Genomic DNA, 24,633 nt, shown 5'->3' with positions numbered 1-24,633 from the left:
CTTCCTCCTGCCCAGCAGTGGTCCTTCCTGATTCCTGTCTCTGTGGGGGCTGCTCACAGGCAGGGGCTGCTCATAGGCAGTGACCACAACCCTGTGGGCTGCAGCGGTAACAGCAGCTGTCCTCCCCTCAGTCAAGGTTCGTCTTCCCTGGCTTACCCCAAACACTCTGGCCCCACCGCAGCTGGGGACTGAGCCAGGGAAGCTTACCCAGGGCTGCAGAGCATGAGGCAGTACTCAGGCAGGAGCGGCACGGGCGGATTGGTGCAGCAGGTGAGACAGGCAGGGGACAGTGAGTGCATTCTGGGTGGCCTGTGTTCACTCAGCACACAATGAGCTCTCAGCTAACGAGCGCTACAGAGACACCAAAATGAAGGAGCACACGGAGACAGGCATTGCCTTATGAACCCTGATTTAAACTGAAGCAAATCTAAGCAAATGTTACCACTCTCACTTTTCAAGCAGGTGACTCTCCGTAGTGTAACGATGTGAGCACACTCATGGAGCCTGTACACGGCCCACCCGGAGGCAGCGGCTGCTTCTGTGTCATAGAACAATAGACTCTTGCATACAGGAAACGAATGGTCCCTTTCGAATTCTCTAAACCTGAAACATGACCGTGATTAAACCTTTGCTGGAAACGACCTGTTTAAGTCTGGCAGCATTAGTGAACAGAGTCCATGACAGAGGCTGGGTATGGTACCTGTGCTTTTTGGAGATAAGTAGACATGCGCCCAGAACTCTTCCTGTCGTTGGCACCAAAGGTCATTCCATAACTATTTTAACGTCACAGACTGTAATTTCCAGGTGTCGAATATCTGAGATACTGTCATTCCCCTTCTGCTCGCTTCTGCTGAGTGACCCTGCGTGGCCTCTGCTTTGCAGATACATGCCAGCCAGATGCTTCCTGTGACCAAGCCAGACCACCCCCTGTGCCATCCTACGTGGACGCTGCTTTCCTTCTGGATGCCTCCCGGCACGTAGGAAGTGCCGACTTCGAAGACATAAGAGGCTTCCTGGGAGCCCTGTTAGACCACTTCGAAGTCGCCCAAGAGCCCGAGACCTCTGTCACTGGAGACCGGGTGGCCCTGCTGAGCCACGCCCCCCCGGACTTCCTCCCCAACACCCGCAGGAGTCCCGTCCGAGCCGAGTTCAACCTGACCACCTACGGCAGTAAGCGCCTCATGAAGAGGCACGTGAGAGAGTCGGTCCGGCAGCTGCACGGGGACGCTTTCGTCGGCCACGCCCTGCGCTGGACTCTGGACAATGTCTTTTCAAGTGCACCCAATGTGAGAAGGAACAAGGTCATATTTGTGATATCTGCTGGGGAGACCAGCCACTTGGATGGGGACACTTTGAAGAAGGAGTCCTTGCGAGCCAAATGTCAGGGCTATGCCTTGTTCGTGCTCTCCATCGGCCCTGCCTGGAATGACCAGGAGCTGGAAGATCTGGCCAGCCCCCCTCTGGATCACCATCTAGTCCAGCTGGGTCGAATTCATAAGCCTGATCACAAATATGGCGTGAAGTTTGTGAAGTCCTTTATAAGCTCGGTCAGACGTAAGTCATGATGTCTACTCCGTCCATTAAGAAACGTGTATTTAATCCCAAGTATCCGTTCAGAGCAGTATACTTGGGATTCCCAGCAGATAGGATGGTGAACTGCCATGGGTTCTTGGGAATCTCTGAAAGTGTGCAATGACGCATGGGGAAAGGGGCAGAATGCTGATTGCCCTGGCTCCTTCCCCTCTAGCTCCTGTGGAAGCAGTCCTAACAAGTGCCGTCCACACACCTGTCCTCACGGAGCAGTGTAGGGCTGGGAGGTCCCGCCAGGACATTGGCTACAAAGTCGAAGCCTTCACCGTGTAACAGTAGCATGCTGCCCTTGGGTAGGAAGTTTTATCAGTTAACAGCAAAAGAGAGGGCCAAAGAAAAATGAAACGGTTCTTGGCTTGGCTTTTACAAGTTGTGAAGGCAGAGTTTGAAGTGTTAGGAGATGTTATTTTACCTGTCAGAACGAAAGATAAGGTCTTGCAAAATTTCCTTAGTCTCATTAACAACTTTTTATTATGCCAGTAATTAGTGTAACTGATCCCCGTAGAAAAGAAACAAGGGCTGTATTTCTTGGAGTGAGCTCACCTTGAAAACATGCGATCCATTTTTAAAATGCTGACTTATTATTAATTTTTACATTTTTGCTGTAAGACACATGTGCTAACCAGAGAGAGTGAGAAGCAAGCTGCCAGGTCTGGGACTTGAGCCACAGTCAGCTATATGGAAGTCCAGTGCCTTACCCATCACACCACCTGCTGAAACCTGCAATTCATTTTTTTTTCAGAGATTTTTTTCCTATAGGGCATGTGTACTCATCAGAGAGACAGAGAGAAATTGAGAGCCAGAAATTGAGAAATCATCCCCTGGGGGGTGGCTACGCCGCAGTCCCTTCTTGTACATTCTCCTCTCGGGATCTTGGGCACGCACGCACATGCACCCAGCATGAAGTGTTAGGAGATGTTATTTTACCTGTCAGAACGAAAGATAAGGTCTTGCAAAATTTCCTTAGTCTCATTAACAACTTTTTATTATGCCAGTAATTAGTGTAACTGATCCCCGTAGAAAAGAAACAAGGGCTGTATTTCTTGGAGTGAGCTCACCTTGAAAACATGCGATCCATTTTTAAAATGCTGACTTATTATTAATTTTTACATTTTTGCTGTAAGACACATGTGCTAACCAGAGAGAGTGAGAAGCAAGCTGCCAGGTCTGGGACTTGAGCCACAGTCAGCTATATGGAAGTCCAGTGCCTTACCCATCACACCACCTGCTGAAACCTGCAATTCATTTTTTTTTCAGAGATTTTTTTCCTATAGGGCATGTGTACTCATCAGAGAGACAGAGAGAAATTGAGAGCCAGAAATTGAGAAATCATCCCCTGGGGGGTGGCTACGCCGCAGTCCCTTCTTGTACATTCTCCTCTCGGGATCTTGGGCACGCACGCACATGCACCCAGCATGAGTTTGAAGCCGCTGGGCCCAGGACTCGAACCACCATTGACTATGTGGGAGCCCAACGATGTAACCATTACACCATCTCCTGGTCCCACCTGCAATTCATTTTTAATGCAAAAAATGGATAAAGACTCTGAAGGTCGAAAAGCACCCAGCGGTATTTTCCTGACCCTTTGCAGCCTGGATAAGTGAGCATGCAGGCTCAAGAGCACTTGGTGTGGCTCAAGTGAGGTCTGACTGTGTCTCCCAGTCGTCCCGGATGCTACCTGATGACCACTATGGCTGTAAAGACTGAGTCTGTGCAGAGTGGGGTCTGAAGATGGGCAACGGGCCGAGGTTCTCTCCTCTGGTCCTCTCACGGTGTGGGTCCAGGACCAGTAGTTCCAGCAGCACCTGAGAGCGCCTTGGAGATGCAGAGCCCGCCCACCCAGACGCTCTGAAAGTCTGCAGGTCACCAAGACGCCCAGTGCACGTCACGCGTGATGGTCTGGGATGCAGTGGTGTGGGGCGACAAGCTCCATAGGAGACCCACGTGGGCTATTCTGGAAGGGCTGCCCAAGGGAGGAGCTAGCAGAGGAGGGACGGCCGCTCTGAGAGGTCGTGATGGCAGTGTTTGCAGGGTCACACGGGAGCCCCTGGAGGCCCTGAAAGTCTTGTAAAGGAGCACCTCCTATGAGGCCAGAAGCTGGCGGGGAGGTTTACCACAGGATTTTCTCAACTGGTTCCCCCAAATTTTTTATGTTATTTCACAGTAATTAGTCAAATTACGATTAGCTAGATGGTACACACCACTGACCAGGGAAAAGGGAAGAGAATTTTAAGGAACAGTTACTTAAGGCACACTGTACAAAGTGCATGCAGAAAACTGTAACCACCCTTTTCTAGGACAGAAAGATCTAGAGGTATTCCATTGTCAAATACAGTCATAAAAGCCGAGAAGTCAGAGAAGACGTTGGCGTAATCACTCAAGTCTACATTGCGTACTGAGCTCTGGCAGGCGCAGACTCACCTTCTCCCATGCGACATTAACACGCATTCACTAGGCCCCTTCTCCGAGTCCCCACTGTGCGGCGTTGGGTACTGAGGAGTGACACAGCAGACCAGGCCCCTGCTCTCCCGGGGCTCCGACTAGCTCCTGAAGTCCCTGTGGCGTCTCTGACACTGCTGCCACGGGGAGAGCTGGCAGGCACCGGCCACAGCAGAGGCCACGGCTCTCCCAGGAGAAGCAGAGCTGCTGACACATCATCCATAGAGCTGAGGCAAATGAAAAGCTTAGCGTTAGATGCTCAGTCAAGGCAGCCCCCAGTCATCGCCACTCCATGCTGAGCACTGAGCTGTCTCAGGTCTGTCTCTGGGCCCTGAGCAGCAGCTCTGGAGACGGGCCCTCCACAGCCCAGGGCAGACTGCTGCTTACGACGGCCCTGGGTCACCAGAGGAGACATGCCTAACACGTCTGTCCGATTCAATGCTCCAAGGAAATCTATAATGCATTTTTTAAGTTTTCCATACAAAAAAGGCTTTACATTTTTTTAATGGTATAAGAAGAGAGATGCTTCATTGTAATGGAAAATTAATACACTTCCAAGTGAAATGAGCCAGTAATGAATTAAACTCAAGGTGGTGCCAATGTCACTGTTTTAGTGAAACAGAGAATGAGAAAGGAATGTCTTTTCCCTTTGCTGTTTGACCTTCCATAGAAACAAATGAAAACCGATTTAAATTAGTTCCTACCCATTGAAGACCAGGGCACGAGGGCTGGCTGGTGATAGCTCCCCTAACGGGGGACCCACCTCAGCTGCTAAGGGCCTCTTCCTGGGAAGCTCGGCGAGGCCACCAGTAAGTCCAGAAGATGAACTTTTCAAACCCAGCTTGAGCCATGCCCCTGGAAAGGCTGCTTTCATTTTCCATGAGCCGCTCAGTCGGCACTGTCCTTCGGTGGATGCTGAAAACGCGGAAGTGACACTGCTCACTGAGCCGCAGCGTGAGCAACCGTGAACAAGAGACTCATTGAGACTTCTCCTTCTAGGTGCGATCAACAAATACCCGCCAGTGAACTTCAGAACCAAGTGCAGCAGACTCGGCTCCCCAGATCCGAAGCAGTCCTCACGGCAGTTCCGAAGGTAGTCTCCTTGGTGTTACTTGATAAATGAATGCCCCCACTTTCTTCTCTGTGTTCTTTTTCCTCCTTTTCTTCCTCTTCCTCCATGATATTAAAATATAATTCAAGGGGGGCTAGCAGGTGGCATGGTGGTTAAAGTGCTGGACTCCTATGTGGCCAACCATGGTTTGAGGCCCAGTTCTGGTAGCTTGCTTTCTCACTCTCTCTTTCTCTCCCTCTCTCTCTCTGGTGAGCACATGTACCCTGTAGCAAATTAAAAACTAATACTACTGATAAATAAAAAATAAAAAATTCTAATACACACACACACACACATAAAATTCAAGGGAACAAGAGATAATTTTTTGGAGAGGTTTTTCCATAGGGCGTGTGCACTTGCCAGACAGACAGAGAGAGACAGAGAGATGGAGAGCGAGAAGTCACCCCCAGGGGGGATGGCCACGCCACAGTCCCTTCTCCTCCATTCTCCCATCGGGATCCTGGGCACGCACACACACCCGGGCAGGCGGAGGCTGGGACTGGGTCCTGGCACCACCGTCTGGTTGGAGGCACCTGTCTCTCTCTCTCTCCTTCTTTCTCATTCATGAGATAAATAAACTTTACAAAATTAAAATAAAATTTGCCAAAATTTAGGCAAGTTTAAACAAATATATTTTAAAATAATAGCACTTAATTTGTAGAGTTATTAAAAATCTGTACTTATTAAAGGCTAAGAAAATAAAACTTTTTGTCACCTAGTAGTTTTAAGAGAAGAAAATATTTCTACTAAAACTATAAATATGAATAAGTATTTTTCGCTTATTAATTATTTAAATATGAGAAAAATAATACAATAATGTTTTATTATTTAAAAGAAATGAAGTTTTAAGGTGTGATAGCATAATGGCTACATTGCTAGACTCCCATGTAGTCGACCACGGTTCGAGTCCCAGACCTGGTGGCTAAAACTCATGCCGAGTGCGTGTGCATGCATGCCCAAGATCCCGAGAGTAGAACTTAATATTTTTTTTAAAAAAATTAAGAGTATCAACAAAAGCAAAAATTAACTATTTGAAAACTTAATATACACACATAGTATCTTTTGCATGTATTAACATTACTTACACTTTTCAAAATGAAGAGTAAGTGCCATCCAGTGAGTAGCGTGTGTGTCTGTGGTCAGTCGCTCTGTGCTTATACATGTATGTACACCCAGCCCAACCACAAGTATGCCCAGCACCCGGGCCCGCACCGGTGGCCACCTCTGACAATGTGAGACTTCCATCGCATAGCGTGTGATCAGGGTCAAGATGCACCCCCAGAACAGAAGCCTCAGCTTCAGCACCTCTAAGAAGCTTCTGCTTGGAATCTGCCACCCTTGGTGGGGGAGCTGTCCAGGGAGCTGTCCGGGGAGCTGTCCAGCAGCAAATACTTCCTGAAGTCGGGGCCGAAACAGGCCTGGGAGTCCGCCCGGGAGGAGCAGGGCTCCCCCTGCAGGCGTCTGGCAGCTGGAAAGGGGAACAGACTGGAGGCAGTGCCCTGACCAAGGCAGAGCTTGAACCCCAGCCCAGGTTTAGTGCTGTGTTACTATTAGAGTTACTTTTTTGAATTTGCGTTCTGTGAGTCAAGTCAAAAGAGGTGATAAAGGGACCAGCAGTTGGCGTAATGGCTATGTCGCTGGACTCCCAGGGCACTTCTTACAGGCTGCTCGCACCTCCTGCTCACCAGGCCTCCCCCGCCACTGCACCCCTTCCTTGGTGGGGGCCTGGGCACAAACACAGACAGGCTGGGTAGCCATGCTCCCACGCCTGGCACAGAGCAGTGCCATCGGCCCAGGTTGGCAGCACCGGCACCCTGTGCCCACCTCCATCCAGGCCCGCAGTGTGCCCCCGGGAAGAGGCTGTGCTACTCCTGGGGTCGCTCCTCGGTGGCGCGTTGGCTGGCCGGCCAAGGGAGGGAGACCCTGGCTTGGGCTGACTTCCTGGGCATGTCTGGAGGCTGATGAGGGGACAGGAAGGACAGCTGGCTCAGGGGCCACGTCTGGGGCAGGACTCTATGGAGGTCTGCACTTCCTGTGGGAAGACCCTTGCTGGGGGAACTTGACATTAAAGAGCATGGAAGGTGGAGAGATAGACAGACAACAGAAGGGAAAAGAACACTTTCCTGCTTTTGACATGGGGCTCAAGTCCAAGCGCCCCACACCATGTGCCCACTGTGACGGTAAGTGTGGACAAAGGAGCCAGCCTACACAGCTGGGAGGTGCTTCTGGAACCCGCGCTCACCGTGCTTTCTATCTGAAGAGCCAAATGCAAGGACAGGCGGTCTCCCCTCCACACGGCCTGAAAACGTGCAATGCGGGAGGCCCGGCCTCTCCCGTGTGTCCGACAGGGCAAGCCTCACCCCCTGATGGTGTGACAGACCGGGCACCCCAGGCCTTCTCTAAGTGACCGGCGACCAGAATAAAGGTAACGGGCCACACGGCTGCTCAGAAGCGAGGGAGAGCCATGCCCGGGCTCACAGGCAGTGAGGACGCCGGCAGGCGAGGGCTCTGGCAGTGAAGCTGACTTGCCACGTCTTCGGGGTGATTTGCACAGGATTTAGATCTGTACTGTGGACCTTTAAAAATACATGTAGAAGCTGGGTCTTCTCAGATGGAAAAGAAACTGGACCACACTGCAAGCGACCGAGGAGACAGATGGCCCTGGGGGAGATGGCGGGGACCCCGCTGTATGAGCACTTTAGTCTACCCCGAGACAATGACGGAAAGAAGCCACCTGCTTACTGCTCATCCAGTCAGGCACGCATGTGTGCCAGACTTCAAAGCAATGGCGGCCACAGCCAAGGCTACTGAATTGTGAAAGCGGCCATGGCCACCAGAGCCACGTGGACAGCACACCTGCTGTAATTCTGCTTCCCAAGATCTGCTCCCTGACACACACAACGCGTGCCCAGATGGAAACAGAAGCAATCTTGTCCTCGTCTCCTGCTCCCGTCAACTGAAATGCAGCATGGCTGACTCCTGACTGTAGACAGAAGGCTCCCACATCCCAGCAGCGAGATCTACACTCGGCCCCAGCCACTCCGCTGTGCCTAGAATTCACCACATCTTCATTTCCACAGACTTTGTTGCAGCTGGGCCCAGGCGGCTCGATGAATTAACCACTTCATTCTTGTCTTAACTACTTACTGAAGTTACCCATCAGCAAAGAATTGTCTCAACAATATAAAGCAGAAGAAAGAGAAAAAGATTATCGGGTAATCAACTGATTCTTATCAAATACTCATTTCTATGTATATAACACAGGGAAGAAAATCCGAAGAAATAGCATTTAACACATTCAACCCTTTATGAAGTGAAAATATTCAAGAGGAGGACATAGTGGTTAAGGCACTGGACTGCCATGTAGTCAACCATAGTTTGAATCTCAGACCTGGCAGCTTGAAAGTCATGCCAGGCGTGTGTGTGTGTGTGTGTGTGTGTGTGTGTGTGTGTGTGTGTGTGTGTATGTGTGTGTATGTCCAAAATCCTGAGAGAATGGAGAAGGGACTGTGGCATGGTCATCTCCCACAGGGGTAATTTCTCGCTTTCTCTCTCATGAGCTCATGCACTTGATAGCAAAAATCTCTCAAAAAATGTGTGTGGGTATATGCTATCGAAGCAGTTACCAATTGAACAATTTTTTAACAAAAAAGGAAGAAGAAAAAGGTAACTAAGCTTGCCATAAAAGAATATGCAGTGTATTCATGATGGAAAATTCATTTGGTATGCTGTAATGATACAGTGATTAAATGTAAAAAATAATAATAATTTTAAAGAAGGCAAACTCACATGCCACCTGGCAAATCTAACAAAAAAAAAAAAAAAAAAGGAATGAAGAAAAGTTGACTTATAATCCCAGCTCTCTCACTGACCTCTATGCATCTGTTTTCCTATCTATAACCCAAAGTGGGGACTTCCACTGTTCCTCACATGGGCTGTTTCTCTCCCCACTTTATACCTGAAGAAACAAGATCCCTCTAGGTAAGTGATTTCCCAAGAGCTGCTCAGGTCATAAGCGGAAGGGCGGGAATATACGATGTTTTCAAACCTGAAGCCTGGACAGTACGCTCGTCTGAAATGGCTCCCTTCTTGCACTAGCTAATACAGCAGTCACTAGTTGAATGTGGTTATTTAAATCAATGAAATGAAATGAAAATTTCAGTTCCTTAGTCACGGTAACTACATTTGAGGTGCCTGATAAGCCACTTGTGGCTAGTGGGTGTGCCACTGGCCACAGCAGATGACAGGATGTTTTCATGATCACAGAAAGTTTACTGGAGGGCTAGATCTTCTACTGTGTCACTGGAAAAGTCATGATGTATTTGTTTTTTTGTGCAAAAACGTGTCGTGACTTTTCCAATGAGCCAACAGTTAGCACTTGCCTCTCTGATTCCTTGATTTCTCGGGCTGGCATTCATGGCCTTCGAGTCTGACTCAGCTCTTCTTTATTGCTGGGTTCCTCAGGACTACTGACCTGCTCATTCTGTGCCTACCGGGTGGGGCTCCATTCTATGTGCCCCTCTAAACCTAACTCAGTGCCTTTCATACAGCAGTGGTAAGCATGTGGATGGGGTTAAGGATGTGGATGGAGTGAAAGAGAGAAGACATGGAGGTGGATGGAGCTAGTAGGCAGCATGGTGACTAGGCACAGGACCCCTACATGGTCAACCACAGTTCGAGTCCTGGATCAAGTGGCTTGACAATCATGCCGGGCACATGTGCTTACATGCCCAAAGACCCAGGAGGAGAATGGAAGAGAAGGGACTGTGGCATGGCCATCCCACCCAGGGGGTGATTTCTCACTTTCCCTTTCACACTGTCTCTCTCCAGCAAGTAAGTGTGCCCTATGGCAAAACCTTAAGGAAAAAAGTTGTGGGGGACAAACTTACTGGGTATCTATTGTGTGCTACGCCTCTTCTAGGTTCCTGGGATCTGTACAGTGAACAGACACAGTCTTATGAAACTTTCTGTCTGGGTGGATGGAAAAGTGGGAAACATGACATTTACAAGTAAATAAAAATTCAGACAGTGCTAAGTGTTTAACAGCTTTAATAAAATGATCCTAGAGAGAAGGGTAAGAAGGAAATGGATACAATAGCTAATTTAGGAAGAAAGATTAATACAGAGTCTATTAAAGTTGGAATGGCACTTATCTTCTATGATGTTGACTTCTTCTGTTGCATAGCTTTGTTCCTGGATCACATAAAGCTGTCCTCAAAGAAGATGCATTACGAGAGGCAAAATTCTTTCAAGATAAAAAGTATCTTTCAAGAGTAGCAAGAAGTGGTGAAGATGATGCAATGGGAAAATTTACCAGAAACACATCCCATACCTTTCAAAATGGAAAAAGGGTAATAAAAACTGCTTCCAAACGTGATAAAGGAAGTGCTCAGACAATTTAGCCTTAGGACTCTGGACGGAAGTCGTAAGTAAATCCACGGCTAGAATGCTGGGCAACTTTTACCTGGGCATCTGTCTGTATCTGGAGATGCCCTCTGGAGGGCTGAACAAGCCACGGTGGCAGATTATCAGGTAACTTGACACCCTGCGCTCACTGGCATGAAGGCACAGCTTGTCCACCTTTCTGACCACTCCTGGCCATCTCGGAACTCTTAGACTGATACGTCCAAAACTGTCGTCACAGGAGATGAAAGCCGTGCTCTGGAAAGTCTACGGGAGAGAGAACTTGATGGTAAACTTCATATGTGCAGATACGTGCACGCATGGCCAATGCTGATTCTTTGACTGAAGGTCTCTGATTCGTTTTTGGCAAACCAGGGCTGCTTCTTAATTTAGTAGTGTTTAATGTTCCTCTCTTTAACCAAAGGTACTATTTAATGACTCCACTTACCCTAGAAATTAATTTGTGAAAACCCAACCTTCCATGCTTATTCCACTTAAACACACCACTCTCTGAGTGGACTGGCTAGTCCCCAGATGGGCTTGTACCAAAAGGTTCTTTCCAACCTTCTGTAGTTTGCTGGGACAGGTAGATAGCATAAGGTAATTTTCTCCAGCTCTTAATCCTCCTGAGAAACTCAGAACATAAATCACCATTTGGAGCCTGAAGTTCTCCATTGAGAGCTTCCTGCCTGGCCAGCTGAATGGACTTCCAGCCTGTCTTTCTAGTTACGATCATTTATTCATTTTCAGTAATCCATATATTCTCTACACATGGATAGACACTACCTGCCACGGTGTGCAGCAGACAGCTTTTAGTCAACGGTGAACAGCACCGGCTTTTAAAAGAGCCTTAAATGCACACTGAGTCTGGAAAGGTAAGAAGGCATCCATGTTTTTATCTGTAAATCCACAAAGAGTTGCAGAGACGCAGAAGAAATCAGAGTAGGTCAGACAGGAACGGTCTTCAGAATGCTGAGCCCCTCGCAGCATTCTGTGATGGTTCTACCTGCTCATCCCCGCCCAGTCCTTACTGGGAGGACGGGGCCGTTGACTTTCAACGACTAAATAGCAGCACGGTGCTACCTACCATGAACACGAAGTTCATACCTTAGTTGAGCTGTCTGAGTGGGCTCCACAGCTGGTAGCGGTGGCCCTGCTAGGTAGAATACCATATTCCTGGGGAAGGGAGGGAAGCTCTGCTTGGATGCAGGGGGCAAAAGGGTACTGACACCGAAAACCAGTAGAGGGTGTTCAGATTTTCTCTTCTATACCTCTTTTCATAAATCCTGGTAAGAACAGCCATCTGCAGTACTTTTTAAAACATGTATGCCACTCTCACACAGGCAGCTCTGTAGAGAGATTCCCAATGTCTTCAGAGGAGAGGGCCAAGGGTTTAAACATCATATCAATACTCAGGTATCAGAGAAGACAGTCACATCAGGTATCTTCATCTCTAAGTGGTGCTTAGGGGTTCAGGAAAAATGTATGTCAAGTAGAGGAAATTGAGCAATATTTAAGAGGTATTTTAATAAAAGTGATTTTTCTGGTTAACTCTGGATTAAGCACAAACCCCTTCTGTTTACTGTTGGAAATACTTTGAAAATATATATATTTTTTTCTGCATTGGTAAGTAAAGTACACCAAACATTCTCTTGGTGACTGAGATTACTTAACATTTTAAGTCATCTTTTTAATCATTAATAGGAAGACTCTAAAACATGCTGTAAGTAAATGTTCATTTGAAAAAAAAAATCCCTAATACTAACATTTTCCATTTACTAACTTTCTCTTTCTCCAGCAGGGATTGGATAGTGAAGCTAGGTGCAGGCACGTCCATAACTGCTTGTGCAATCATAGAACTACAAAAAGTAGTGTTTAGAGTGCTTCCTGTCAAGTAGCATCTTCTCCAGACTCTAATAATATTTTTGGTTTTACAGATTCATGTAAATTTCAAACTAAAACATCTTGCACACCATAAACTTTTTTGCAAGTGGATGAGAATGAAACATGAGGAGAGAATTAGGTTTGTACTCAGACAATAATCCATAGCCTTGAAGGGTGTATCTTAGTGGGAAAGGCCAAGCTAGCTCTTTTCAAAACATAAATTTTTTGCACGTTTTTAATGACTTGATCCTTTTTCTTTTGCACTTAGTAAATAATCTCCACTGGATAAAAGCAAGATAATGAGCCAACTTTCACAATTTATGGTAGAGCCTATAAGCCCCAGTGATGAAGGCCAGGAAGAGACACATTTCTCTAGAGCTGCTACACAGGGAATCACTTCTGCAGTGTTAAACAGCTCAAAGGCAGGCTATGAAATGCACAGAAAGACAGAAACAGCAGCCGGGCAGAAATGTGCAGTGCTGAGGTTCTGAGGTCTGGGCCACAGCCATGCTCTGCCACTGACTCCTTGTGGCTCTAGGACCACTGCTTGGCCTCAGGACAAAGCTGCTGGGCATCCACCCCTCGGCTTGAGTTTACTGTTAAAAACTAACCGAGACAAACAGCTCTTGGTATGCTTTAATACAGTTTATTGACTTGTTTGAATAGTAGTTTTAATAGCAAAAACTTTATATTATATAGCTTACAACCATCTTTTAATTATCAATACAAAATAAACAGATCATGTCACCTTCACATTTCTTACCTCCGTGACATACACAACACAGCATCCCAGACACTGCTGCCTGGCCACTCCTGCAGAGGTACGCTAAGTAAACCAGCCAAGTGCAAGTTCCTTCACCACTACGGGTGGCATGTCTTCAGTCACAGAACAGCAATAGAGACATGATTCGGGAAGGTAAGCAAACGAGTCTGTTCTCACTCTGTTCTCTAGAGACACCTCTCCCCTGGAACCCCAACACAGGTATGGCTTTATTACAAGTGTGTGAGTCAGGCTTTCATTTCCACACCTTCACAATCCCGTCTCTAGAAGCGGTTACGATGAAGCCCTGCGTCGTCTGGAATGTGGCAACATCCGTGATGATGTCGTGGTGCCCCACGGGCAGAGACTCGGGGCCCCTCCGAGGGGTGTCCTCACTCGGCCCTACCTTCTGCTTATTCTGGATCTCCTGTTTGGTGGTTCAAAGTCAACGGAAAAGCCAGAAGTTAAAAGTCCGTACCATATTCTACCTCTATGCCTGCTTCTCTGACATGCTGTTTTCAGATAACACTTCTTAAAAAGTAGTCGTGCTTGCTTTCATAAATGCAACGGAGCAAAGAGTAGAAAGAGGTCAAAATGATACTCTGGGTTTCCAATCACTGGATCCCATGAGTAGCCACTTACAGACAAGAAATTGATGAGTAGGCCAATATTCTCTACATAGTAATCTTTGTCAACATAAAAAAATGAATATAATGAGAGAGTTGTAAATGACCAGAATAAATACAGAAATAAATATATAATATAGATCTACTGGGTCACAAACATGTCATGACTTTTCCAATGACCCAACAGCATTTCTAAATCTCATTCTTCAAAAGGGGACGACAGGTGGCACAGTGGTTAGAGTGCTGGACTCCCATGTGGTCGACTACAGCTCAAGTCCTGCCCTTGACAGCTTGAAACTCATGCTGGGCGCATGTGCGTGCATGCCCAAGATCCCGAGAGGAGAACAGAGAAGGGACTGCAGTGTGGCCAACCACCCGGGGGCTGAATTCTCACTTTGTCTCTCCAGTGAGCATAAGCGCCCTATAACAAAGATCTCTAAGTCACTGCAAGAAATGAGAAGTGTATAAAGTGCCTGTGATTCACTTCTGATCTACCCACACACTTTCTGTACTTTACTGTACCTTAATGAAGGTTCATTTTTAAAAGTACAGAAAAGCCTTCCTTCCTATATCCTTTTCTTTCTTTCCTGCCAGAAGGAACGTGAATTTGCCAGAGGAAAGGGGACAAGCACTCCCCAGTGGGGTACTGACATCGCTGTAATCCCCTCGCCCCATCTTGTCATCCTGCCGTGATTTTAGGTACACGTGCCCAGCGTGTTTCTCATACCGCCAGGACTCCCACTGCAGTTGGCCATGTGGGACACAGCTCCCCAAGCACCAGGCGATGGGGCCGGTGCAGGCACATTTCTTACATTCACTCTTAAGTTCATCAACTCAGTGTTAATGAAGGCCAACATTTGCCTACAAAAGTTGAAAGAGAGAAATACCGATTACTATACCTGGACCACTTCGGTACCTTCAATTATTTTCCTGTAGTAGGACACGGATGGGGAGCTAGTGCTTCCTGCAACAATATAGGATCTTTCTGGGTAAGCCAAGTCCCAGAACCTGGAGGAGAGGAGAAAACAGTGACAGTCTCTACAGGGCCTACATCGCTCGTGCACTGCCTACTTTCTTTTGCATTAGAGAAGGAGGTTTCTCCAGAACAACATAAAATTAATTGCACATAAAGTGGTAACATGTTATTTTACGATATTGATAATGAAAAATATTACAGTCCCGATACCTTTAATGCTTTTCATAAACCAAACCGTCCGCTCACATTTTGTTACCCGCCTTCTAAATACCACATATGAAGTGCTCTTTGTAAGACACTGCACCTGATTTTCATGTCTGAGCCAGCTGTGAGCAGGATAGGGTTTCCATCTGCAGGGCTACAGTAGATACCATGGACACTGTGAGGGGAAGGCTTCAAAGAGATAAATACGGAGTCAGAGACAAGACACCGGTTCCCCTACGTGACAAGACATCACCAGACGCAAGTTAACGGTTACCTGAAGAAATGAGAGGCCAGTTACACACATTCTATCCTACTTCTTTCTTTTTTAAACTTTAAAAAGCATTTATTTGCTTTGTATCATCCTGAACAGACAAGTGTAGCCTGATCAGCTTCCTGAAATGTTCAAGACCACCTTGAACAAGACCTCAACTGATGGAGGAAAAAAATCTTTCCTACCTTTGGCCGCAGTAAAGCACCCTTGACTGTGACTCCTTAGCACAAAAGTGTGTGTAACAAGGTGGTGTTCCTTTTTTTCTTCTTTAAGGAGAAATTTTTGGTATAGGGTGCATGTGCTTGCCAGAGAGAGAAAGAGACAGAAAGCAAGAAGTCATCCCCCCCCATGCCATAATTCCTTCTCCTCCAGTCTCCTCAGGATTCTGGGCACGCACGCACATGCACCCGGTGTGTTTCAAGCTGTCGGGTCCGGGACTTGAACTGCAGTCAACCATGTGGGAGTGCAGTGACGTAACCATTATGCTAGCTGCTAATCCCGATACTCCATTTTCTAATTAGCTACATTTCGATCTGGGCGAATTAATCCCAATCCTCCTGGGACTGCAGAGACATCACAGGCCTCATGGTGAGGAAGACCCTAGCGAGCTTAAGGAGTGAGCAGAGCCATGCAGCAATGGCCGCATGGTACCTGATGTCATTAAAGCTCAAATCTAAAGGAACCCGAAACCCACAGATATCACATTGGATAGAATGTCTCAAAGTACTTCCGATGTGGGAATACTATCATCTCTACAGCAAGGAATGGAGTCAAACCTGTAACTCGGACAGTGGGGGCGCACTGCTGGCCCAGAGCGTGAACCTTCTGTCGCCGGTCTCCAGGTCCCACGTGGACACTTCGTTGTTGCCCTGAACAGCTACAGGAGACAACGGCCAGAACCATCAGTTGGACGAGAAGGGTGTGCTCTCAGCTTTCACGGCTCGGTAGACAGCAAGAGTCGGCTGTACCCGCCTCTGCTCGCTCCCAGTCTGCAAAACATGCTGACTGGTACTTTTAAACATTACGGCCCTGTTACCAGACTACATGAGTTTAAAAAGTTCCTAACAGCCAACAGTAAGTATTCACTGGTCTCCACCCAAGGGGAGAGGACTGTGGGATAGAAAGACAGAGCACAGGTCGATCTTGCCTCCAAGAGCCTCACCTAAAGTAGAGAGAGAGAGAGAGAGAACACGCAAGGGTGTGAGACCACAAGTGAGATGGGAGAGACGTGACGCTCGAGCTGGTCACGGAAGGGAAGGTCGCCAGTGGGCGAGGGCTGGAGTCACGTCACGGGCGCGCTTTACGGGGCCTGAGAAGCAGGTAATTGGACAGACAGCGGTGACGGGCTGTTTCCACTGAGTGAAAAATAAAGGCAAAAACCTGTGAGTGTGTGGGGGCTGAGAGGGTGGCTTACTGCAGCACATCTGGGCAGGGAAGAGAGTGAGAGGTGGAGAGGAAGGAAGGAAGGAAGAGGCGAAGTACAGAAAGTGGAGACTGCAGGCCTGAGAGACAGGCGCCCCTTCCGCATTCCCGAGGGCAGGGAGTGACAATCCCCCGGCTCGCTCGCTCATGACGGCCTGAGCCAGCAGTCCAGCTACTGTCCTGGCACCAGGCGAGGATGACCCGTGACGTAGGAAAGTCCATCCCGGGGAAGCACGCCCTAGGGGACAGTGCACGCAGGCCCTGAAGCAGCAGTACGTGGTGGGGAGTGGGCCAAGTGCACAGGGCAGGCCAAGGTCAGAGTGGGGAGACTGGAGCGCGGCGGTCGCTCCCTTCACTGCCCCAAGGCCGACCGGGGATCACAGCGCTCCTGCACACCCTGGCTTCCAGGTGGGCAGCCCCCAGATATCCAGGTCCCACTCCCGAACCTGTGGATGTGACCTATTGACCAGGGACTGTGCTGACGTGCTGCCGTCAGGACCTGAGCCAGAGGTCCTTCTGCATCGCCCACGGTGGGTAGACGCGGCAGGAGCACCCGGCCAGAGCAGGCAGGCTGACGCCGCGCCACACGGGCACGATGTGATGCTGCTGGAACTGGAGGTGGAAGAGGCTCAGGGCGGGGCGGGCCCTGGCAGCAGGGAGGGGAAGAGACAGGCTCCCAGGAGCCTCCAGAGTGCGTCCCGCTGCCGTCTCAGTTCTGGCCACGACACATTTCTGACTTCTCCAAAACTTGAGGAGAATAACCCTGTGTTGCTTCAGTCCCCGAGCTTGTGGCAGTTTGATACAGCTGTCACAGAGAACGGAATAGGTCCACGGGAGACCAGGAGAGCAGGGCGTCAATCGCTTTAAGCCGGGTGGACAGCTCACCTCGAAATCACTACTCCTCTCCAGGTGGTCTCCCCATCCAACCGCCCCAGACTCCAGGAGGCGCGCCCACCGTGCCGGCACTGCCCGACGGTGGAACTGGCCCATTACTGTGCTGCTCTGGGTGATGCCCCTGTACCCACCACCCCGTAAGCAGTTCCTGCGGGAAAAAGTCCTCCTCAAACCCCAGACTGATGAAGGTCGGAGAACTGGCAAGAGGGCAGTTCCCATAAAACCCCTTGCACGGTGGTAAAGAGTCCGGCTCTGACTGAGTATAAGCATACCGGAAGGTGTGTCCTGAGAGATGCAGACAGAGACAGGCAGCTCGGAGGACCCCGTGTTAGTAAAGGAGGAGATTATGACGGTGTGGACAAGGAGACCGTCATGGAGGGGCCGACAGAGGTCGAATTCGGCACATATTTTAACAGAGTCCCGGCTCGGCTGACGGACTGGAGTGGAGTGAGGAAAAGAAGAGTTGAGGACAAGCCCAGGCTTCTGCCAGGCCCTGCGGGGATTCTACAGGAAGAATAGGTTGGTCTCAGGACAGAGGAGGTGGTGGGGCCCCCAGAGAGGAAAGTGAGTGTTCAGTGTGACGTGTCAGGTTGATGATGGCTGTCCAACATTTAGGGGAGGCTTTAAAACAGACACAGGAATCTGAGTAAGCCTGAACTGGGCAGAGTCTATAAGATCAGTGGGAGCAGTGTAGAAGAGGCCAAGACCCAGGCCACAGGGGAGCCCAGAGACGTCCTGAACCAGACGAAACGACCAGCCGCCCGCACAGATGCAGTGAGAGGGTGGCTGAGTGACAGCCACTGAAACTGGCCACGTGGTGATGGGGACAGGGCAGTGCACGAGACGGATGTGTGTGAGGGGGGACCACAGCGAGCCAGAGGCAGGAAGGCCAGTGAGGACTGTCAGAGCTGACTTGTCGGGCCCTGGCCGTGTGCCAGGCTGCGTGTCGTCCATGCTCTATCTCAAGTTCTCACAACTCTGTGCAGTTTGCGAGGGAGATTAGATAAAAGACCTGCCTGGCTGTCTCACCCAAGGCGCCATAAGCAAATTCTGAGTGCCCGATGAGGGGTGGAAAGGGAAGCTTGCAAAAACCGTAACAGAAACAGATCAGTAAGAGATGGCAACTGAGGAGGATGAGTCAAGGTTCCTAAAGGAGACTCCTAGGTTCCACGAAGATGGTGGCAGCTTTAACGAAACCAGGGCGCAGAGGGTGAAGAGCCCGAGGTGGCGGTCAGGGTGGAGGAGATGGCCCCTGAACGTCAGAGATGCGAGCAGGCAGAGACGTCAGTGGTGGGAGGGAGCTCCACAGGCAGGCAGAACCGAGAGCATCCTGTGCACATGCAAAACGGAAGCTCTAAAAGCATGAGTCTGGCAGGAGGGGTAAGGTACTTTCCAAGAACCCTCCCCACCACGGAGAACGAGCCCCCCTTTACCCGCGATCACCCAGGACTGGTGCAGGGGGTGCATGGAGAGGCGGCGGACCCGCGCCCTGGACGGGTGGTAGTGACTGGAGATGGGCAGCTGGAACCTCATGTCCCAGCAGGCCATGGTGCCACTGCTTGTACCTGAAGAAAGAAGCACAAAATGACCGTCTAACACTCAAAGTGTACCAGGCTGCTAGGCACACAACATCAATCCAGCCCTGTGTGGACTGACGGGGTTTTTAAAGCTGCCTTAACCACCAAAAAAGGTTTTGTTCTCATGAAGCTGTCTAGTTAAGTAACAGACAGAAAGTGCTTATCATAATGCTATTACAAAACTAATAAATGCAAGTTTAAAATAAATAATTCACTAATCACTGACACTTACAAATTGCCAAAGGCACCCACAAAAACAGGCTCTAGAAAAGATGTACACTGAATTTCATGTCAGACCACCTTAAATAGCCAGAGCTGTTTTACTGAGTAATCACTTCGCCGATGCCTTGGGATTGGGATATGACCTCACCCTTTCCAATCTGCTTTTCAATGGCCAAAAAACAAAGTGGCTGTGACCGAATTACGGGGGACGGGAAGGGAAGGAACGACCCATGGAGGACAGGACAAACGGCAACACTCGATGGTGGCTGTGGCCACGAGCAGTGCCCAGCGCCCAGCAGGCACGGGGAGCCCTTACCGATGCAGAGCCAGCACTGGTGAATGTCCACGGCGAAGGAGGTGATGAGGCCGGCCTTTAAGTCGTGCTTCAGCGTCCACGCGTTGCTGGACGCCCGGAGGTCCCAGCCGACCAGGGAGCCGTGCACGGTGGCGTAGGCGAGCACAGACTGTGCCCCGGCGTGGAAGTGGTGCATGTCCACCACGCAGCCGTCCTCCTTCGGGTCCAGGGTTCTAGAAGAACGCAGAGTGAGAGGCAGAGACCTGCCCGGTCACCAAGAACATCCGCTGGTCTCCACTTAGGATGAATTTGTATCTTATCCAGGGTCAATAACAAAAGCAGGGTGAGCCTATCACGGTAATAGCTGAGGCACTTTTAAATAATTCCATCAGCAGACACGAGAACGACGGTACCTAAAGGTTACTAATTCCATCAGCAGACCCGAGAACGAGGGTACCTGTCCGTAAGGTACATGCTAGTACCTTTACCTCGGTTACTATGGAATGCACTTGTCCTGAAAAGTCCATGCTGTACACCGTAAAGATGTAGTGATTAAATATACATTTAAAAAGGAAAAAAAAAGCTAAACAGTGAGAACTTAAGTGGTACTTAAAAAATAATTCTCGATTTACAGAAAAATTCTAATAGAGAGTTCCTGTCCATGCTTAACTCAGCGTTCCCTCATGCAAACCTCTCATGTAACCACAGGACAGTTATCACACCATGGAGTGGGCGCTGGGACGGTGCGAGGAATCACAGCACGCAGGCATTCTGAGCGTATCTGCTTTCCTCTGGTCCCCTTCACTGTTCCAGGGTCCATTCCATGTTTTCCCACGGCACTGAGCTGTCTCCGTCTTCCGCTGTCCTTCCTGACCATGGTACTTCTGGACACTCCCAGTGAGTTAAGCTGGAGGACGGCTCTGGACGTGGGCTTATCGAATGCTTTCCTGTGATTACACTGAGGTTATTCCTTATTGGGACAAGATGCCACGGAAGTGTGTGCTCTTTACAAGGCATCCGTGAGGGAGCATCTATGTCTCTGTACCTATGTGTGAGTGTGTGTGCATAATTACTTTATATACATACATGTATACTTAGTACATAAGCATATACACATACATGTATACCCTGAAGCCCTATTTGTACCTCCAACTCCGACCCAGCATCAGAATCACTGCCAGCCTCGTAACTTCCACGTACAACAGTGAGGAACCTGCCTCGCATTATCTACACCCTATCTACAGACGGGCTCAACCCTAGGATTCACACAAAGTAGTTTGGAAATTGCTAAACCACATCCCTCTACAAAATCACCGATGGGCCACTGAGAAGGTGTGGTGGTTAACTGAGTGGTAGGAGTTTTAAATGCAAAAGTCACACAAAAGAGAAACAAACAACTCTGAGGTGAGCCGACACACACCATTTTCTGCCTTATGCAGCCCTAATGCCATGACCTGCCATCCCCTAACCTTCCTGTCTCTTCCTGCTTTCCTGCGGTGGGGTCCATCTTCACCTGGAATGCCCTTCTCAACGTACCAGTCACGCTAACTCAGCCTGGTCACTCCTGCCGTCCTCCTGACCCCTCTGCAAGCTTACTCCTGCTACCCGCATGACTTGGCACGTGAGCACGCTACACTGTCTGCTTTCTGGCCTGCTTCACGCGGTAGCCTGTGATTCGTGGAGGGCCTGCCATGATCGTGTTTATCTCTGTGATCCTTGGTGTGTAATGTGCACTTGAATAAAAAATTGTACTTTGCTTGGAATGCCTTACCTCGTATGTGTTTATGCTACAAGCAAGTGCAGTTTTTAAGAAGTGAAGGATATGCTAAAACAAAGCCAGTCAGTCTTTTGTTTAAAATGCTAAACAAACCATCTGTGTAAAAGCTCCACTCTGCCCAGAGACTTTAATGCCAACTGACCGAATGCTGGCGCTGTCTGAGCGTCTTTAGTGAGGAGCACACCTGCTCTCCGTCAGTCAGCCCTTGCTTCAGGAGCGGAGGCAAAGGTGTAAATGACTCGTTACCTGGGAGATCCCAGAGAGGGGAGCCACAAGCTCAAGGCTGCCCTTCTCACCCTCTGACAAGCTGGCAAAGTCAGATACAGCCACCTTCTAAAACCAACCACATGTTTTCTTTACTTCTTGGCTTAAAAAAGAAATGCAATGTAGAAGGCCCTCAGTTGGCCCCAGCGGCACTGCAGGACTGAAGGGGAAGTTCAGGTACCACAGCACACCACATGCAAGTTCAGGTACCACAGCACACCACATGCAAGTTCAGGTACCACAGCACACCACATGCAAGTTCAGACAAAGACGGAAGACAGATACCTGCTTTGCAGAGGGTGGATTTTAGGAGACTTGGGCAGCTTGGAAGCCTCAATCCCAAGAAGCTGAACTGCACCGTTGTCAGATGCAACGGCCAAGTAGTGGGAGCCCTGGCAGAATGCGAGCGTCCTGACGCGCCCTCCGAGCCGGCTGTAAGTGAGGATGGATCTGAACGGAAGGAAAGCAAAGTTTCACTCCTGAAACAGCCACAGGGACGTATTTACTGCTAATATTAATGCTCGCACACTCCGTCCATTCCATCCTGATCTCATATTAGTGCTCGCACACTCCGTCCATTCCATCCTGATCTCATATTAGTGCTCGCACACTCCGTCCATTCCATCCTGATCTCATATTAGTGCTCGCACACTCCGTCCATTCCATCCTGATCTCATATTAGTGCTCGCACACTACGTCCATTCCATCCAGATCTCATATTAGTGCTCGCACACTCCGTCCATTCCATCCTGATCTTATATTAGTGCTCGCACACTCCGTCCATTCCATCCTGATCTCATATTAGTGCTCGCACACTCCGTCCATTCCATCCAGATCTCATATTAGTGCTCGCACACTACGTCCATTCCATCCTGATCTCATATTAGTGCTCGCACACTACGTCCATTCCATCCTGATCTCATATTAGTGCTCGCACACTCCGTCCATTCCATCCCGATCCCATTTTAATGATAGCACACTCCGTCCATTCCATCCTGATCTCATATTAGTGCTCGCACACTACGTCCATTCCATCCTGATCTCATATTAGTGCTCGCACACTACGTCCATTCCATCCTGATCTCATATTAGTGCTCGCACACTCCGTCCATTCCATCCTGATCTCATATTAGTGCTCTCACACTACGTCCATTCCATCACCCTGATCCCATAATGAAAGCCAGACTCTCCCCTCAGAAGCACTGGTAAAAAAACCGCATTTCCTTCCGATGTTTTCACATGGCCACCTTCATATACTTCTCTCGACAGTGGAAGACTGGTCTTCCTCTTTTCTTTTTGTCTTTAAACTAAAACAGTTGACTTTTTTTTGGGGGGGGCATTTGCTATAGGGCACATGCACTTGCTGGAAAGACAGAAAGAGACAGAGAGACAGAAAGCGAGAAATCACCCCCCAGGTGGGATGGCCACGCCGCAATCCCTTCTCCTCCATTCTCCTCTCGGGATCTTGGGCACATACGCACACGTGCCTGGCATGAGTTTAAGCCACCAGGTCCGGGACATGAACCGCAGTCGACTACGTGGGAGTTTAGTGACATAGCCATTACCCTAAATGCTTCCCTGAAGCATCCTCGGACCAGTTTATTTCAAATCCTACCCTACTCTACCCTAATGCATCCTCTTTCCCCCTTTCCTGCTGTATTTTCTCCGTAACAGTTTTTAACCAACTTTCACAGTTTTACTTATACTTTTTAATCATTTATCACTGTTTTACTTACTTATACTTTTTAATCATTTATCACTTTCTGCTTAGAAGTTAAGCTCCACAGAAGAGGGATTTTCTCCTCCATTTCTGACCTAAAACCGTCCGTCACAGAACAGGCATTCCTTCGCCGATCTGAACGAACCGACCCACCTCTCAGCACGTGTTACCTGGTGGTGGTGGTCTTCCCCTCCATCTTTTGACTGTTCCAGATCTTCACCGTCCCATCATTCGAACATGTCGCAAAAAGTGAGTGTTCGTCAGAGACTCGGATTCGGTTCACTGCTGATTTGTGTTCATGAAGATGTGCAACCAAGAGCCCTTTAGGGTGCCAGCCTACGGAGAAGGCAGAGTACGAGGGGACTTCAGAAAGTACACAGAAAAATGGAATTAGAGTGTGAGTTACTTTGGTACAAAGAAAATTTAAATCCATGTAGTTTTAATAGGATGCTTTTGGCAGACTCCTCACATATCTTCAACTGTAGTTTACAAATAACAGTCTTCCCTTCGCCCTCGACTGCGATCACCAACCGCCAGTATGAGGAGTACTCATAAGACCTGAACAATTCAAGGTATCAAGAGCTGGTCCTCAGAAAGCGGCCCACTAGACGGTGACAGATCTTACTGAGATGTCACGGCAGCAGCTACGTGCTGCTCGAGAAGCTTTGGAAAGACCACACCCTCTTCCAGTGTCTGGAAGGGACAGCAGTCAACAGGAACTGCCTGAACCGACTGCAGACTCCGCGGCCTACCGAGTGATGACGTAGCGAGGGCCCTGGGTCCTAGGACGCTGCCTGAGCATGGAAGGCATGGACACCCAGCTCTACCGCCATACACATGTGCCTGCGGCTCCTGAGCGGAACTCTGGGCCTTAAACAGGAAATGAGAGGCACATGACCTAGCTCAAAGGTGCACGGGTAAGTCCATCACTGTCCTAGCCCACAGTAAACACCTAATGCCGACTGATTCCCTCCGTCTGCCATCAGTTATTCCCCTGTAAACATGTCGGTGTGACAAGATCTCTGAAAGTTCATGGATAATGTGTAATATGAGAAACTATATATGGATTCCAAAACTACTTCTGCACCAAATCCATGCACATTGTCTTTTCTTCCTTAGTGTCGGTGGGCTCACCAGAGAGAGAGAGAGAGAGAGAGAGAGAGAGAGAAGGCACCCGCCAGGGGGGCGGGACCGCACT

General features: G+C 49.0%; 2 protein-coding genes across 4 annotated transcripts in view; one reads left to right on the top strand and one right to left on the bottom strand.

The window, feature by feature from the left end:
* COL6A6 (collagen type VI alpha 6 chain) overlaps window positions 1-11,886 on the top strand; it is a 115,865-nt gene extending 103,979 nt beyond the window's left edge. The window contains exons 34-36 of the mRNA XM_006158514.3: window positions 883-1,554; window positions 5,029-5,122; window positions 10,326-11,886. Of these exons, the coding sequence (XP_006158576.1) occupies window positions 883-1,554; window positions 5,029-5,122; window positions 10,326-10,542 (983 nt within the window). The 3' untranslated portion in view covers window positions 10,543-11,886. The remainder of the gene's footprint in view (window positions 1-882; window positions 1,555-5,028; window positions 5,123-10,325) is intronic.
* Window positions 11,887-13,057: 1,171 nt separating this feature from the next.
* PIK3R4 (phosphoinositide-3-kinase regulatory subunit 4) overlaps window positions 13,058-24,633 on the bottom strand; it is a 47,568-nt gene continuing 35,992 nt past the window's right edge. For all 3 annotated transcript variants that reach the window (XM_006158512.1, XM_006158513.1, XM_014591587.2), the window contains exons 13-20: window positions 23,606-23,771; window positions 22,001-22,165; window positions 19,696-19,907; window positions 19,014-19,145; window positions 16,041-16,141; window positions 15,094-15,182; window positions 14,713-14,821; window positions 13,058-13,614 (exon numbers count right to left, since the gene is read on the bottom strand). In XM_006158512.1, the coding sequence (XP_006158574.1) occupies window positions 13,444-13,614; window positions 14,713-14,821; window positions 15,094-15,182; window positions 16,041-16,141; window positions 19,014-19,145; window positions 19,696-19,907; window positions 22,001-22,165; window positions 23,606-23,771 (1,145 nt within the window). In that variant the 3' untranslated portion in view covers window positions 13,058-13,443. The remainder of the gene's footprint in view (window positions 13,615-14,712; window positions 14,822-15,093; window positions 15,183-16,040; window positions 16,142-19,013; window positions 19,146-19,695; window positions 19,908-22,000; window positions 22,166-23,605; window positions 23,772-24,633) is intronic.

Source organism: Tupaia chinensis, unplaced genomic scaffold, assembly GCF_000334495.1.
Source record: "Tupaia chinensis unplaced genomic scaffold, TupChi_1.0 Scaffold000601_1, whole genome shotgun sequence".
Taxonomy (NCBI): Eukaryota; Metazoa; Chordata; class Mammalia; order Scandentia; family Tupaiidae; genus Tupaia; species Tupaia belangeri.
Note: the sequence above shows the minus strand (reverse complement) of the source record. Positions and strands in the feature narration are given on the sequence as shown.